Raw genomic sequence first — 17,360 nt, forward strand, 5'->3', positions numbered from 1 at the left:
TTTGGGATGACATGTTCGGTTGCTCTTCATCATTTCCTGGGGGAGGTGATGGTAATTGTCAATGGGATTCAGAGAAGGGAGGGATTGGTGAGGAAAACAGGAAATTTCATCAGAAGGTAGATAAACAAACTGAGTTAAAGTAATATCTTAATTCCAGCTTAGTGTTTCCCGAGCATGGCCCATGTGCCAACCACAAGGCTAGTGTCTAGAATGGGGCCAGAAAAATCAATCCAACAAAAATCTCTTGCACACCCAGCCAGGCCCTGTGCTAGATACTGGGGGACAGATGGGAGCAAGGCAGACATTGTTTCCAAACTCCTAGAGCTCACAGGCCAGTAGCAGGTGTGATTAAATAAAAAAAAAAAAAAAAAAAAAAAGGAAGCATAGAAATGAATGATTTTTCATCTGTCCTGTGCTAGGGCATGCGGCGTATGTTTAACTCCTGACACAAGACAGAATGGTGGCTGACTTCTCCTCCTTTTCTCTCTCTGTCTCTGTCCTGTCTCTCCATCTGTCTGTCTGTCTCTCTCCAGTTTCAGAGACCTCACGACTATTCCCCACCTTTCCGATTTGGCACGGTGCCTAATGGCAGTACGGAGAGAAACATTCGTAATAACTACCCCTACATGCATCAGTACATGACCAAATTCAATCAGAAGGGAGTGGAGGATGCCTTGGTCAGCTTGAAAACAGGGTAAGGATGATGGGATTTGTTTGGTTGTTTTTTTTTGGTTTTTTTTTTTTTGTTTTGTTTTGTTTTGTTTTCCCCTCGCAGGCCTGCCAGCCCATAAACCTCACAGAAAATGACTCTCTGCATGCCTTGGTGCTTATCTGCCCTCACCACTGTATTTTCTGGAAAGCAGCTGTGGTTAAGATTGAACCCCAGTTGAGGGCTGCTTTTGTGAACCTGATGAGCATCATAGGCTTCCTTCTGAGCTGTGTTAAGGAAAAGCAAATCCAGGACACTTTGAAATGCAGAGAACCAGAGGGGTTTCTTAGACTGATAAAGAACTTGGCCCAACTCCATGGGATATGTTAGCCACAGAGAAAGATCTAAAGAGTTTGTTAGCTTATTTAAAGTTCTGCAAACAAAGCACTGTAGATTTTTATCTGATTTTAGGTAGGAGTTTTTGGGGTACAGCTTTGTGTGGAAGCCAGTAGCATACCATCGATGAAGGAGAAAGGAAATAGGGAGAGAAAAGCAATGTGAACTTGGCCTCTGTAATGCTGCTGCTAATGTTCCTGGTGGTACAGAGCGTGCACACTAGAAATAAGGAGCTGTCATGAAAAGACCTCACAGAGGCCAGTTTAGGATGTGAAGCTGGAGTGTGCTTCTCCTCCCCCTGCTGCTATTGTTTCCGACTTTGGGCAGATACCTCATTGTTCTCAGCCTCGTCTGTAAGATGGAAATCATAATGGGACCTTCAGAATGTCGGGGACATGCGAAGTGCATTTTGGGGAAGGTGCCATCAAAAACAATTCTGTTTTAAATGAAGGAGGGCAGTTTTGCTTATCTAGAAAATGAATTTCCATGGGCCATGTCAGTCATCAGGGATTTTTGAACTCGGAGACATGACTGTCATGGGTTAGCCTGTAGCTTCATCCACAGCCTCTCCCTCTCGGCTGTTCTGCAGGCCCACTGGGGCCCCTCCGTGGTGTCTGGGAGGGCAGATGGGCCCCGCCTAAACCCTCAGCCCCGTCTCTGCATGATTCCTGGGATCTCTGGCTGGTAGCATTTTGTCCCTTCTGTCTCTGTGGAATCTCTTTGGGACCTCAGCAGGGGTTTGAGAAGCAGAGAGAGAGAGAGCGCCAGTCACTTATCCCAGACTCATTCTGCTCATTCTGGCCCCGGGGTGATTTTTAAAAATGTTTTATTAAAGCATAATGGGGATACAGAGAAGAGACACATATGAAGTATAGTGCTTGATGACTGTAAAAATGGACCATCCAGGTCAATTCCCAAGATGTAGCCAGGCCCCAGAAACCCCAGCACACCCTTTTCCCAGTGGCCCGCCTCACTTCTAAAGCTGAGGATGCTTTTGGCCTGTTATTCTAACATGTAAATGAAATCACACCAGACGTTTTTTCTGTCCATCTTCTAGCTTGCAGGTCTGTTTGTGACATCATTGCATGTCATTCTAGGTCATTCTAGGTCTTCCATTCTCATTGCTGCATGATGTTTCATGATGGGGTCACCCCTCTCTTCTAATCTTGGTAAACATCAGGGTAGTGTCCCTTTCGGGGCCATGGCGAGTAGGGCCTCTAGGCGTACTCTCACCACATCTCTGGTTGCATGAGTGAGCACGCCGCTCTCGGTATATACCTAAGACAGGAATTGCCAAGCTATAGGTTACATGTATGTTCGATTCTAACAGATACCAGAAAATTCTGATGACTTTCCAGCTGAGCCCCAGGTATGGGTTCTGTTTGTTTGTTTCTGCCATGGTCTTTTCATCAACACGTCCTATCACTTCGGACAGACCGTGAACGCAAACGTAGATGAAAATGGTTAGAAACAACCAGCGAAGCTTCGCTCGCCTCCTCTCTATCCATCTGTCACCCAGGGCACAAACTGCATTTTCTTTCTTTTTCCATTTTTTAAAAAACAATACGAACAAAACGGAGTAGAGGAATGGAAACAGTTCCTGGCCATAAATTGTACAAATTGCTTTTTGGAAGCCCTGTAATAATTATGACATCCATCCCAGCAAACTTGGGCAGATGGCGAGTGTACCCTATACTCAGTCTTCCATGTGGGGGACGTTTTGTGCTGTTACATTAAACTCAGAGCTAGAGGGGCTATGAGTCTTTTTTAAAGAAATAACTCTGCATGCCCATAAGGGTGAAGGCTTAACCATGATCATTCCAGAAGGTTCAGTTTTGGTGGAGTTGAGGTTGGGAAAACCACTCACTACAAGTTTAATGAGCAGCTTAGTTAATTATTTAAATTAGTTAAATTAAATTGTGAATAGAGAACACATTTACATAATACAAAATCAAAAAGTATTGTATAAAAAGCTAAACAGTGAAGAAACTTCCTCCCACACTGTTTCTCTTCTGCCGAATGCTCCCCACAGTGACCACATTTCCTGAGTGTCCTTGTGTCCCTCCAGATCAATCAATGCGTAATTAAAAGCCTTTTGCAGTTCCTTTTTTTTTTTTTTTGAAAACATTCATTATTTTTTCTTCTATGGGTCTATTGGTCTTTTTCTTATTAATTTATGTATTGGAGAAATAAGCCCTTTGTTGGTGGTGCAGTTACAAATGGTGTTCCCAGCTTTCTTATCTTTTGAGCTTCCAGATGGTTTTTTTTTTTTCATGCTGATTTTTATTATTATTTTTTTTTTACAGTCAAATTTATCAATCTTTTTTTAAGGCTTCTGGATTGTGAGTCGTAATTTAAAAGTTCATCTCCACTCTGAAGGCAGAAAGTTACTTTCTTGGTGTTTTCTTCTATTCTGATTACATTTTTCATGTTTTGACTTCCTCTTGGTGTAGATAGCATGAGCTATGACTACAGCCCCTCAAGTGATCTCAAGTGAAAATGAGAAGCTAAATGCCACCATAGAATTGCTCTCAAGATCCACCCAACTCTGTGTGGGTCATCTCTGCTTCTATTCCTCCTCCTCCAAGACTTCTGTCCTTTACGTGTCTGCTTAACTTCTGATCTTTTCTGTCCCTCTCATATCTCATTTCCTTTTTAAATTTTTCATCATGAAATAAGTTATTTTAATTTATGATGTATAGTATGAAATAATTTTACAAGAGTAAATATCATGGGGATATAGTGTTGAAGGAATAATAATAACAAAACGAACTCATGTACCCACCACCTGGCTTTAAAAATGTAGTCATTCCCCTCCTTCACCAAAGCATCTCTGGAAGGTTCTATCCCTCTGGAAGATAGAGATGCCTTGTGTGCCCCTGAATTGTTAAACTTGAGGGCATTCCCTATATGGGGCTCTCAGCACCCTAAAATCCAGTGAGCTCTGACTTAGAAAACCAGAGCATAGTTCAGCTGTTGGGTCCTGCCTATGTGCACACAGGTCTGTGACATCTGCTGCTCAGTGAAGACGTGGGCATATACACCAGGGTCAATGGATGTGGAGGCTCCCTTATACAGCCTGGAAAAGCCTGGAACACAACAGAGGCCTTGGATTATGGTTAAGAGTTCCAGCTTGGTCTCAGCCTGGGTTCTGTCATTAGCCAGCCATGGCCTTGGGCTAATCATGTCATGTCTCAGAGTCTCCGTTTCCCATCTAAAAAGTTAAAACGCTGAATTCTTAGATCTCTGAAATGGTCCTGATACTCTCTTGTTTGGGTTGAACGCTTGAGTACTTAATTTAGAACTTTCCAAAAATACAAAATCTAGACAAGCCACGTATATAAATGCTGTCAGTTGTGCAGAAAGGATGTAGAATAAGTCTCCAAGGCTGGGGGGGTCTCTACGCGTGACCAGTGAACCAACTCTACCCGAGTCACATGGTTACGTGTTCAATGCAAGTTTCTGGGCCTGACATAGGACCTTCTCTCATGGTGCTAGAGCCTGAGAGCCTGCATTTTAACAAGCACCAGGTGATCCTGACACATGCTGAATTTTGAGAAGTACTGTTCTGAAGGAGTAAGTTCCATAAACACGTTTTATTGAGACAACATAAGAAAAGTAGACCAATCAATATAACCATGTAGCTTATCTCTGGGATTCATAATGGCTCTAAAAGCATAGGTAGGGAGAAACTTGAAACTAAATTGAGTTTCATTGTTTATCAAAACTTAAGATAAATGGAGAGAAACCATTCCAGAGGTTATCAGGCGAATCAATGAGAAAACAAGATTTGACGTGCGAACGTCGATAGGAATAGGTCTGTTGTGACATGTGGGGCTCTCCAGAACCAAAGGCGGATAAGTGGTTTGTGATCGCAGGTTTCTAGAACAGGATTTCCCAGAGGGTGGCCTGAGTAATGAGTCAGTAGGGGTGCTAATAAAAAGGTAGATTCCTGAGCCCCACCAAGCCTGCAGAATCCAGATCTCCAGGGGCAGGCCCGGGGAACCTGCATGCTTCAGCAAGCTCCTCAGGTGATTCTGACGTGCACTAATCCAATTTTGAGAACATCTGCTCTAGAAGAGGGAGCTGAAACTGAAATGAGTGGAGGCAGATTTAGATTTACAAATGCTCCGTCATCAGAAGCTGACGTTCTCCAAGCAGTTTTGGCAAGTGGGCAGAACTGCAAGCAAAGCATTTATGCCAGATTTAAATGAAACAATCAACATCCCCAGGACTCCTAAGAGCCTAATATTTCAAGACATAGTGGGATGGTTTATGTTCATTTTAACTGATGGTCATGTACGGTTATTTGTACATAAGTTTATGAAAAGTCGTGATTTCCTTTAGAAGCATCCATCTTTAGCTCTTGGCCACCTGGTCCCCTATTTATCTGATTTCATTTCCAGCCCCATGATGTTGGCAAACAGGCTGGCATCTTTTGGCTTCCCTTATATTGAGTAGTTGGAGAGAAGAATTGGGAGGCAAGGTTGCATTTTGACTGACAAGCCTTTACTGCAAGGCTCGCATTGTGCCCAGTGATGTGTCTGTAAGAATAAAATCAGGGGAGTGGTCACAGCCTCTTGCATGCCTCAGAACTGCTTTTGTGATAAAGGGTGAGCACTGAACCCCTATTCTGGAGCACAGAGTCTCCAAGCCTGTGGGATCGAGGAATCCATGTTTTTATTAGCACTTCTGGTGACTCAGATACAGGTGGTCCATGGCTTTTGAGAGGTTTGTTGGTTGAATATGTGGAAATGGTGTTCTGTCTGGAGCGGACAGGACAGGGAAGAGGAAGGGCATTTCAGGAGGAGGGCATAGCAGGAGCGGAGGCCCAGAGGACGGTTTGGGAATGTTCAATTGGAAGTGCCTTTGAGACAGCATCATCAAATAGCCATCTCATCCCTGCATTAATTGAAACCTAACAGTTTCCAAGATGCAGTCCCAGGTGCTTCATAGGCATAATGTCATTTAATCTTCATAGCACTTTTTTTTTTAAGATTTATTTAAGAGAGAGCATGAGTGGGCAGGGCAGAGCAAGAGAAAATCTCAGGCAAGACTCCCTGGCAAGCGCAGAGCCCCACATGGGCCTCAATCTCAGACCCTGAGATCATGGCCTGAGTTGAGATCAAGAGTTGGATGCTTAACCAGCTGAGACATCCAGGCACCCCTCCTCCCAGCACTCTTACGAGCTAGATATCATTATCTCTCTCAAGAGTTGAAGAAGCTGAGCTTAACTAAGGCTATTTGACTAAGTAATTATATTGTTTGAATTATTAAGAATTATTATTGGGCTGGCCTCCCCACTTGGCAGTGCCAGCTTGGCAGTTGGGTGGAAGAGGTTAGAGCTCAGGGAAGAATTTAGAGACTCAAGTTATGTATTATATCTATATAAGTATATATACATATTTAATACTGCATATAACATACATCTATTTTATGCTATATATGTATCAACTGACTATCTATCTGAGAGTTGATGAGGTCACAGCATTCTCATTTCCATCCTCAAAAGAAATGGTCCAGAGACTTGGAGATTGCCGAGGCAAAGGTGGACTGGGGAGGCATAAGGATCCTCCCAGACAGTGAGCTGCTATGCAGAGTGTGTTCTTTTCAGGATGCTGTTTAAGTGGGTTTTATTTGCTATATTTTATCAGTCATGTAGAATGAAACTCAAAGGGTTCATTTTCAGCTACTGTGTTCAAGAGCACGCACAGACGTCAGGGTGAGGTGAGCCGTTCTCCTAAGTCATCTTAGGGGATGACAGCATCATCTCCAGAGAAAATCAGATGGACAGTGACCTGGTTTCTGAGATCCACCCCCACACTGCAAATAAAGCTTAGAAGTAATTGCCACCACATCACAGCATTAGGAATTTTTTTGTTCTTAATAAAAACTCAGGAAAGCACAGGCAGCTTTTTTTTGTGCATGTGTGTATGTGGTTGCAATTAATTCTTGTTAAACTGGATTACAACGATCCTAGTGGATTTTCAGGGCCACCCCATAAAGCGTTAAAAAGGGGAACAAATGGGGGAAAGTTTAGAGTGAGGTCCCAATTCTGTAAACCCAGAGATGGAGCGAGCAGGACAGAGCGATATAAAGGAAGCAAGAATGAATTACACCAAAGTGTTATCAGAGATGCTGCTAGATGATTATATGGTCTCCTTTATATCCTTGTACATGTAACAAACATTCTGCAACCAAAGTATCACTTGCAGTCATCAGGAAAGAAGTTTCTTCTGAACACAACACTTCATTTCCTCCTGGTGTCTGGTGTTCCTACAGTTTGTACACATCGGTGCGCGTGCAAATCCGTGCTGTGCATGCAAATCCGTGCTTTGCTTTTCCCAGTTGAACCTGTACTGTTCTGTTGGACTGTTTTCACATTTAACCACTGGGAGATATTTCACTGAGCGAAAGGAATATTAATTAATTTACCTGGCATTGCTCTGCATTTTCATTCTCCTTCGGCTGGCGCTGGGGGCCCCTACAAGAAATAGCTATTTTAGAGAGCTGGCTGATATTATTATTGTAGACCAATTCGCTAAGAACACCATCCTCCACCATCTCTCAGACGTCTGCACCATGAACGGTGTTGCTCTAGTCCCCTGGAAGGCGTGCTTCTGTCTGGTGGACAGCACAATCCCTGTAACTCCTCGGAGTTTCCTTCTTGCTTCGGCTACGCTGTAATTCAGAGCTCAATTTATGATCTGCTGTTAGCAGCTGTGGAGAGCTTGTGACCTGAATATCTGCTTCCTGACTCGCCCAAGGCCTTAGCCACTGTCCTACCTCTGAATTCCCTTAACTCAATCAGATGGCTTTATCCGTTTGTTTAAACCTTATTCTGTTGCAATTGTAATAAACTACCTGAATTCTTCTGGGAACCAAGCAAGGCATTTCTAACAAACAGATAACATTTATTGGGAGCTTACCTACATGCCAGGTACTGTCCTGAATTTTTTGCCTGCATTATTCAAATCTCACAGCAACCCTGTGACACAGCCACTATCATGATTTCCTATTTACAGTGGAGGAAATAGGCAGAGAGAGAGAGAGAGTAAATAGCTTGTCTGGGTCACACTTGCTCCAGAGCCCAGGCTTTGAGCCACAATTCAAAATAATAAATATGAACATTCCCGTAACATTGCACAATTAGCCTGCTTCTAATTGCCCACTATTATACAAAACCAAACCAATTTTGTTCACATTTTAACTTTAAAATGTCTTTTGTTTCCTTTGACAATCTTAATGCTGCTTTGAAAGGGGGCAATATTTCTCTTTCCATTGAAATGGGGAGAAGAAATGTAGTCAAGGACAAAACAACCCCCCCCCCAAAAGGATATATTTTTTATATTGGGATACACATGGTTCAGAGTTTCTCCTGGAGACCATGAAGAGAGGCAGGAGCTCCCTGGAAGATTCCATCTCCCAAGGGACTGCCTCCTCTTACTGCTTCCTGAACTCACATGGAGACTTCAAATATACGATCTCATTTCATCCTGCTTTGGACTCTGCCAAATAGGCCTTCTCTCCATTTTACAGAAGAGTAAACCAAGGCTCGGGGAGCAGAGGAAACTTGCCTAAGGGTTAAGTGAGTGTCAGAGCTGGCATTCAAACTCAACCCAACATCTCTTTCTACCCATGGATGCTAACTCTCTGCAGGTGAACAATCCTGGGAGAGTTGGATGCCTTTGTCATGAGGCAGGAAGGCTCGACTGTGGCGGTTCATGCTCTTGCCCAGGCGAGGGCTGATAAACTTCAGAGCTGGGATTCAAACTGGCTCTAGCACTTTTGCCCTTAACCACTATGCTGTACTACTTCTCACTGAAAAATAAATCCTTGTAAAAAATCAAAAATACAGAAAAATAAGTACCCTTTTGACTACATCCCAATCCCAAACCACCACCAACAACAACCCTTCCACACACAACCAGGTAGGCACTATTATCTGTTTGCTAGTACATGCCATTTCTCCTAGACCTTTGTTCTATGCATCCACATGTATTGACATGTCTACATATAATAATCAATTCATTCTGTGGGATGCTATCAAACTCTATGCAGTATATCACAATTGGATGTTTAATTAATATGTTTTGACACATCTTCTGTATCTGTAGGTGTCTTTTGTCTTCATTCTCTTCTGGGAAGAATTCCATGGTCTACACACATCAGGTCTGTTTAGCCATTTCCCTTTGGGGACTGTTGGTCACATGGCTGTGATGAGTCCTCTGCACACCTCTGCAACTCATTCTCTAGGAACGATTGTGAGAAGTAGAGTTTCTGACTCAAAGTATTTATATACCTTCTTGAAAAACATTAGTCTTCTGCAGATGATTGATTGGCTTATTTTATGAGTGGACACGTGGTACAGAACATGAACTTTGGAGGGAGAAATAAGTAGCTTCATATCCTGGCTGTGATAATGACCAGCTGTGTGACCATTGGCAAATAAATAACCTCTCTGATCTTTTACCCCAACTGTACAATCCTGTCCCCTGGAATTAAATGAATTGACTTTAGGGAAAGTGCTCAGCAGTGTATCTTGACACACACTAGCATTTTATCCAATGTTGATCCTTTTTCCATTCTTTCTTTCATTTTCATGGTATTTTTTGGTATTTGGGATTCCCCACCATTGAGTTCTGGTGTGTGACAAGTTCAACAGCATCATTATCACCACCAGCAGTATCGTGTGATGCTTTAAGCTGAGCCCCCTCTGCCGAGGTCCAGCTGTGGGGCCTTGGACAAGTTAATTAACCTCTTAGACTCCAGTTTTCCTATTTACAAAATGATGCTAATTTTGGCTCCTCTGCTTAGGAGAACGTTGCAGGGTTAAATGAGATAGACAAGGAAACAACGTAGCGTCTGGCCTCTGGTAAACATTCGAGAGAAGTCTGAACGAGGAACACATTTTAAAAAAATTTTTTTTATTTATTTATGATAGTCACACAGAGAGAGAGAGAGAGGCAGAGACACAGGCAGAGGAAGAAGCAGGCTCCATGCACCGGGAGCCCGACGTGGGATTCGATCCCGGGTCTCCAGGATCGCGCCCCGGGCCAAAGGCAGGCACTAAACCACTGCGCCACCCAGGGATCCCAAGGAACACATTTCTGAACGTTCTTTATAATATGCTATGTGCCATGGAATTGGCAGTTAGCATGATCCCACCCCTTGAGGAGTGTAATCTAAGGAACTCTATATAAAAGATTTATATTCCAGAAGGAATCAATATTTTTCCAATGTCATGAGCGGTAGAGTGAAGAACAGCATATGCCTAGTGCTTTACAGCTCACCAAGCAAATTTACAGTCGTTACGTCATCCAACCAGCATATAGCCGTGTGGGAGAGACTGCTTTCCTTCTGGTCAGGTGGAGAACTCAAGGCTTAGAGAAAGACACTCACCCGACGTGCCACAGCCTTGTTCCTCTGACCCCACATCCCACATGAGATGGCCCTGCAGCAGTGTCCCAAAGGCACATGCTTGGGTGAGTCATGGACCCTATCACGAAGATCCCTGGGCCTCCATTTGCTTATCTGAAGTAGTAAAAGACTGCATTGTGTGGCCTACCAACTCCTTGGACACAGCTGGTTTGGGTCCAGGGTTAAACTTAACAGAAACAAAGCAGGATTGGCTGTATTTTTTAAACTGTTTCTTACTTTAGAGGTTAGTAATCAATAGGTAAGGGGTACATCCCAGCTCCCTGTTTGCTCTCACATTCTCTCTCTTTCTCCATAAATCCATCTGCCCCTGATTTCTCCTTGTCTGTGTCTTTCTGTCTCCCCCTTCCTCATCTCTTTCTCTTTTTAAAATTTTACTTATTAGCGGTGTGGGGGGGAGCACCGAAGGAGAGGGAGAAACAGACTCCCTACTGAGCAGGGAGCCCAATGCAGGGCTCGATCCAAGGACCCTGAGATCATAACCTGAGCCAAAGGTAGACGCCTAACCGACTGTGCCGCCCAGGCGCCCTCCTCATCTCTTTTTCTGACTTCGTCTTTTCTCGTTCTTTCTCTGTCTTCCTGTTTTGCTCAGTGCCTCCTTCCCTCTGCTTCTCTCCCTCCCTCTCAGTCTCCATCCTTCTCTGCCTTTCTCTGTCTCACAAAACCTCTAAGAAAGTTCTCAGTGAAAAAATAAATATTAACCATGGGTCTTTTTAAAACCCTGCTCATAGTGACTATTACCAGCAGATGTGATCAATGCAAGTTAAACAGACAACAGTTAAAAGCACACAGGCTGAGACCTGTTACAGACTCAAAATATCCAGAGAGGACTTGAATCTTCCTCAGCAACTTTGAGTCTCTACACAATTTTGACCCAGGAGAATTAAACTCAGTGGAAATCGTAACCACGTAAGAAGCTCCAAATGGCAGCAGCTATAAGTTGGTAAAGCTGGTTGCGGTCCCAACACTGATTAGTGAATCAAATCCTTATAGAATTTTAAACACAAAGGAATTGATCCCAGTGAAAACGGTTTCCAGAAATGTAGGAAACAGTTTAGGCTGTGGGAGACATCAATTTAGGAATTAGATTAGCTTAATGGAGTTTGCTCTAAAAAACCCCCAAAAAAACAAACAAACAAAAATGCTTCCCTGGTGAAAATGCATCCATGTCCATATAACACTGATTTTACAGCTTGTGTTCACAGACTCAGAGTTCAAATGTGATTCCAGGACATTTTCCTAAAGCCAGTTCTAGGCCATCCTGTGCTGATGGCCAACATGGTCTCTGAGCACGCTGTCTCCTCCCCAAGCAGGCACGTCCAAAGGCTGTCATGCCTCAGTGGTCCTGTTTCTTGGGTGCAGAAACACCCTCCACCCCTCAACAGCCTGTGTCCAGGTGCTGGCTAAGGATTACACTGCCCTTGCTTCTGTGCACGGTGATGTTGTCACTGCCATGTCAGCGTCCTGAATTTGCACCTGAATCTCTACAACACTTTCACTTCCGTCTTCATCCACCCAACAGCCACCCCTGGAGAGAGATGCTATTTCCCCCTTTTACAGATGAGAAAACTGAACCTCAGAGAAGTCCCATGATGGGGCCTCCTCCACCAAGCGGGCAGAGAGGGGCCTGGGTGTGCGGACTGGCCCATATGGCTGGCTGATACCTTTCCCTTCTGTGCAAGGCTTTGATGGGACCTTAAAAAGTGCACTCAGTTATCATCAAAGAGATGTTTAATTTTCATGACACTTTAGACTCTAAAACACACACGCACCCGCACGCACGCACACACACGCCCGTGCACACTCCAGTTTCATTAATTCATCAGAACAAGTCAGTGTCTTGTTAAAGCCTTCTTGAATGTTAATGAATGAATAATTAACTTTAACTATATAATTAGCCTTAAATGTGCTGAGACCCCCAGAGAGCATCTGAAAACACGCATAAGGAGATGATGAGCTAAAACCGGAAACTTTTGATTAGGAAACGTCAAGCTGCCTGACGGTACAAGCTCCTTTCCCGAAAGGGGCCATGGCCTGCCTTGTGGAGGGGGCAGCGGATGCGCCCCCAGACCCTCTGGGGGCTGGGAGTGAACTTCCAGGCCATCACCGCAGGTCCAGCAGAGACCGGCTGAAGTAACAGGGTCACATCGACACCCCCCAGGAAGCCAGAGCAGCTCTTGAGAGCTGTCGAAAACACTGGCAGGAAACCACCAGCTGAAAGTCGTGTGGGACACGTGTGACTCCTTACGTTGCTTCTCCGCAAATTTGCAGACAGGAGATCTTATTTCCCCCTCTTGCTCTGAATTACTGTCATTTTTAATCATTTGCTTTCCTTGAGGATTGCCCATGGCAGGGAGAGAATGACACACCCTCGGCACCCCCACGAGGCCTGGCAGAGGGGACATCTTGCCACCAGCGCGGCATAGCACCAGAGGCCAGAGCAAGGCAGGGCAGGCCTTCGTTTCGAGCATCGATTCTGTTCCGGCCCTCAGGCTGAGGAGCCGAGGTGTCCTTTCATTTGTCACAAATGTTTGGAGAAGAGATGACCCCTTCTGTGCGGAGCGGAGGCAGAAAGATGGGCCTGGGTGGGTGCTTTGTCCCCATCACTGCTCTCACACCCACTCCCGGGAGCCTCGCTGGGCCCGTGGGAGCAGCTATTATTAAGCTGATGACAGTTGTGGGACATGGGCAGGAGCTGGGAAGGTGGAGACAGAGATGGTTTCCTCTTGCAAAGCAGGAGCAAGAAACACAGAGCGGAGCAGCATAACTGGCTTCCTTACCTGGGAGGCCAGCCTCCAGCTGACTGCTGGGAGCTCTGAGGCTTGCTCTCCTGCAGAGCCAGCCTTTAATCTGTGTTCCTCCAGACCGGGGGCTGCCAATTACCAGGCTGCAACCTGATGCATCACCGTCTCCCATGACCTCAGCTCCAGTCCCCCAGATGCTTGTGGCCTAAATTGGGCTTTAGTTTCGGGTGGCTTTCCTCTTCCTTACCCTCTACCCTCACAAGGAGCTATGGCTTTCTAGGCCTAAATGTCTCCAGAAGGCAGGCGTAGGCTGTGCTGGGGGCAAGAGAAGGTTTCTGCGGGGGGTGACTCTGGCCCTTATGTGGCTGTGCACCTGCTGGGAAAGAGACAAATGAAGCTGAGCTACCCATCAAAGCTCTTTAAACCCGGCTGCTCAGCTCTCATCCTGGCTGCTGTTTCCATTACACCAGGCTTGACTTAGAGCTCTAACCACCGTCTGAATTTCATGAGCAATAGACAGAGTTGCCTTTGTTTATGCCACAAGTGTCATGGACATCGTGGTCACAGCAGTTATGTCTGCGGCCTCTAACATCAGACTGTGGAAGTCCAAATGCTGCGGTGACACCTGGAAGCTGGGTGGTGGCGTTGAGTCACCTGACCTCTTAGTGACTCAGTTTCGTTATCCGGCAGTGGGGATGGGCAGTAGCACATTCATCCTTATGCTGGTAGGAGTCAACGGGATGAGATAATGCGTGTAAAGTATCCAGGACTGGATCTGTCACAGAGGATGCGTAGAATGGTGTGGGAAACGCCATAAGCACTGCCATAAATTCCAAATTTGATTGAATGCACCCATATGTTTTGAGCATTTGTTTTGTGCCAGGCGTGGTGCACACTTACCTACCTTCTCTTTACTCCCAAAGCCCTCTGAGGGCAGAGATCGTCTGCCCTGCTTTACAGAGAGGAGACTGGGGCTCGGAAACACAGGCCCCTTGCTCCAAGACTTTGACCAACAGAGCGCACTCTTGAAGACATCAGCCAGTCTTAGTTTTTCCTTTTTAACAATGGGAACATTTTTCTTTCAATGGAGAAGAGAGCAAGTAGACCGTTTTGAGTCAGAGCGAGGAAGGAACCCAGAGCCTTGCTCTCCGAGCTTTCCCCTGCCCGCTTACAGCTCTGCTGTCCACTGGAGGAGCCACCAGCCATGCGTGACCATTTATGTCAGAATCGAAATTAATGCAATGAAATAAAATTAAAAAGTCAGTTCCCTGTTCGCACTAACCACATTTCAAGCGCATGATAGCTGTATTAGCGTAGATCTAGAGCATTTCTTTCAGCAAGCAAGCTGTACTAGACAGCGCTGTCATAGAGAGTTTGCAATACAGAACTTAGAAATAATACTGATGAGCTTCAGGCTGCTTCGTGGAGCCTCCTCCGCTCAGAGACAACATAGGAAAATAATAATAATAATAATTGTGTATCTTTCCACTGGACTCGCTTTTGTAAAGCACTGTGCAAACAAGCCCTGTCTATCAGAGGGGGCTGTGCAAGCCCCAGGATGTTTTTATTTTTTTTATTATTCTTTTAAAGATTTTATTCATGAGAGACACAGAGAGAGGAGCAGAGACACAGGCAGAGGGAGAAGCAGGTTCCCCCTGGGGAGGCAGGACTCGATCATAGGACCCTGGGATCATGACCTGAGCCAAAGGCAGATGCTCAACCATTGAGCCACCCAGGCGTCCCACCCCTGGATGTTTGTAAAATGCAGGCATCTCTGACCACTGCATTTAGACCCCAGCTCTCTAGAATCATTGATGACAGAGAGAAACCAACATCACGTACTCTGCAGCTCTCCTCATGTGCTATCCTCATTTTGGTTCCGATGTGGCCCCGAGACCACAGTCAGCCCATGAAAGGCAGGCCCACTGTGGCCACCAGCCCACCCCACGCACGCCGCTGTGTAATTGCTTCGCTCACATCTTTTGTGACTGTCCTCCCTCTGACTTGCCAGCATCTTACTTTTGTAAACTTTGTCGCCTGAGAAAACTTCCTGTTTTCTTTCTGCTCATCTGGCTGTTTCTCAGCTAAAGAGTATTTTGTCATGAAATATGGTAATGATTTGCAGAAATCTGTGCCTGTCCATAAATACTGATTTAAGCTGCCGTTGGGTGACTTTTGTGTGGTTGCCAGGTGCAGTTTTAGAATTCCACCCCAGAAGTGCATCAGTGTGTGGTGGGTTAGCAGGACAGGGAAAGGTTTTACCACACGAATACAAACAGATGGCCTTAGTATTTGAATGCCTCTGTGCACAGGTATGTGTGTATTTGTTTATTTTTTAAGCAATGAAGAGAAGAAGGTGTGAAGGGCTCAGTAAAACCCGGGCTCCTGGCATCTCCATGGCAGCGTTGATATGTTTAGGTATTGACGTTGCAAACACCCCAGCTTCATCAAAAGGACAGATGCCATCCATGGCCTGAAGCCTTCAGGATACTCGTCATCTAGTGTCTCAGTGTTCTTGTCAATAGTCACAGCAGGTGACTATTGGCTTGAGGAATCAAAATGCCATGGCTAGATGAGTGTCTCAACAGGCCCAAAGTGACCACCTCATGTCACAGATGAGGAACCCGCAATCCAAAGGAAGGGACTCTCCTGAGGTCCTGTCACCATCCAAATCTAGAGTAGAAACCAGATCCCCTCCTAACTGCTCCTATCACACAGCTCCTGCCGTCACATACAAATTACTTTTAACTCCCCATTCCGTATTTCCAAAGCTCTCGATGTTGCTGGCTGTCCAGAAGGCTGTTTCCTCTCGGTTCGTCAGCTCTGGTTTACCATCACCATTAACAATGCTTCGTTTCCTTCCCCTTCCGCTTGGATGATCTGATCTCCTTTTAATACTCTCTAAGCATAACACCAAACCTCCAATCCTACAGCCTTGGGAGAAAGGCTTTAGAGTCTTTGTGTTGGTGAGATGAGCCTTGTAGTCTTGCCCTACCTCTCACCATCACAAAAACAGAAAAATTAAAATGAAGCATGCAGCCGCAAACATTCCAAATAGTTTTGTTCCCTTCGGGAGGCCTTCGGCAGCTGTCTCTGAAAGGATGCAACATTTTACCTCCTCTCCCTGCCATTTTTATTTTTCTTTGCTTCACTGTTTTATGTGCTCTTGGTAAAGAAAGAAAGAAAGGCAGTAGCGTTGAGAAAGTGTCAGGACTTTGAGTAATCTCCATTTTAGTTTTCCAACCTACTTTAGCTTATCCCCACCCCATCCCTACCTAGTTTTGAGCCATCCATCCCCATGCACAAGAGTGATCACTCCAGCCTTGGGAAATAACTCTAAAAATTGAGAACAAGTCCTCAGGTCCACTGGTAGTGACCTAGGTAATGAATAAGTCACAGCCATGCCATCTAGGGATGATTCAACACTTGCCTTTTGGGGGTGAGAACTGGGCTGGGTCATGCAAGACTTCTGAGGTGATAACATTCGATGTTTTAATCTGCATGGTGATTTCCAGGATGGACACACATGCAAAAATTTACCTCGCCACTTATTGCAGATGTGTTGCAGGTTAATAAAAATAAGCACATCAATGAAGGGGAAAAGGCTTTATGTTTATTGACATAGAGATACATTCACATGTGATTTGAAATAAGCTTTAGGGGTTGAAACAAGGACACACTGCGGCCCATGGGCTAATCTGTGTTTGTAAATAACCTTTTATGGAACAGAGCTGAATTCATTCATTTATGTATTATCTAGGGCTGCTTTTGTGCTGTGTATTCACTGCGTAGGTCTACCATAGCAAAGTGCCACAAACAGAGAGGCTTAAACAATGGGACTTTCCATCTCATGGTTCTGGAAGGCTGGAAGTGTGAGATTAAGGTGTTAGCAGGGCTGTGCTTGCTCTGAAGGCACGAGGGTAGCATCTATTCCGGTCCTTCTCCCTGCTTCTGGTGGTTGCGTGGCTTGCAGGGGTCTTAACTCCAATCTTCACATGGTGGTGGTCTCCCTGTTTGTGCGTTTGTGGTCTGATTTCCTTCTTTGTTTATGAGAACACCCCAGCATTTGGGGTGGGGGCCTACCCTTCCCCCATGTGATCTCATGTTAGCTAATCACATCTGCAATGACCTTT

At 45.1% G+C, this 17,360-nt stretch overlaps 1 protein-coding gene across 3 annotated transcripts in view; it reads left to right on the plus strand.

Annotated features, from left to right (window-relative positions):
- Positions 1-17,360, plus strand: part of GRIN2A (glutamate ionotropic receptor NMDA type subunit 2A) — a 546,872-nt gene that overhangs the window by 489,985 nt on the left and 39,527 nt on the right. For all 3 annotated transcript variants that reach the window (XR_004816765.2, XM_025416531.3, XM_025416530.3), the window contains exon 11: positions 534-694. Coding sequence is in view for 2 of the 3 variants with exons in the window: in XM_025416531.3 (XP_025272316.3) it covers positions 534-694 (161 nt within the window). In the remaining variant the exon portion in view is untranslated. The remainder of the gene's footprint in view (positions 1-533; positions 695-17,360) is intronic.

This window comes from Canis lupus, chromosome 6 (assembly GCF_003254725.2).
Source record: "Canis lupus dingo isolate Sandy chromosome 6, ASM325472v2, whole genome shotgun sequence".
Lineage (NCBI taxonomy): Eukaryota > Metazoa > Chordata > Mammalia > Carnivora > Canidae > Canis > Canis lupus.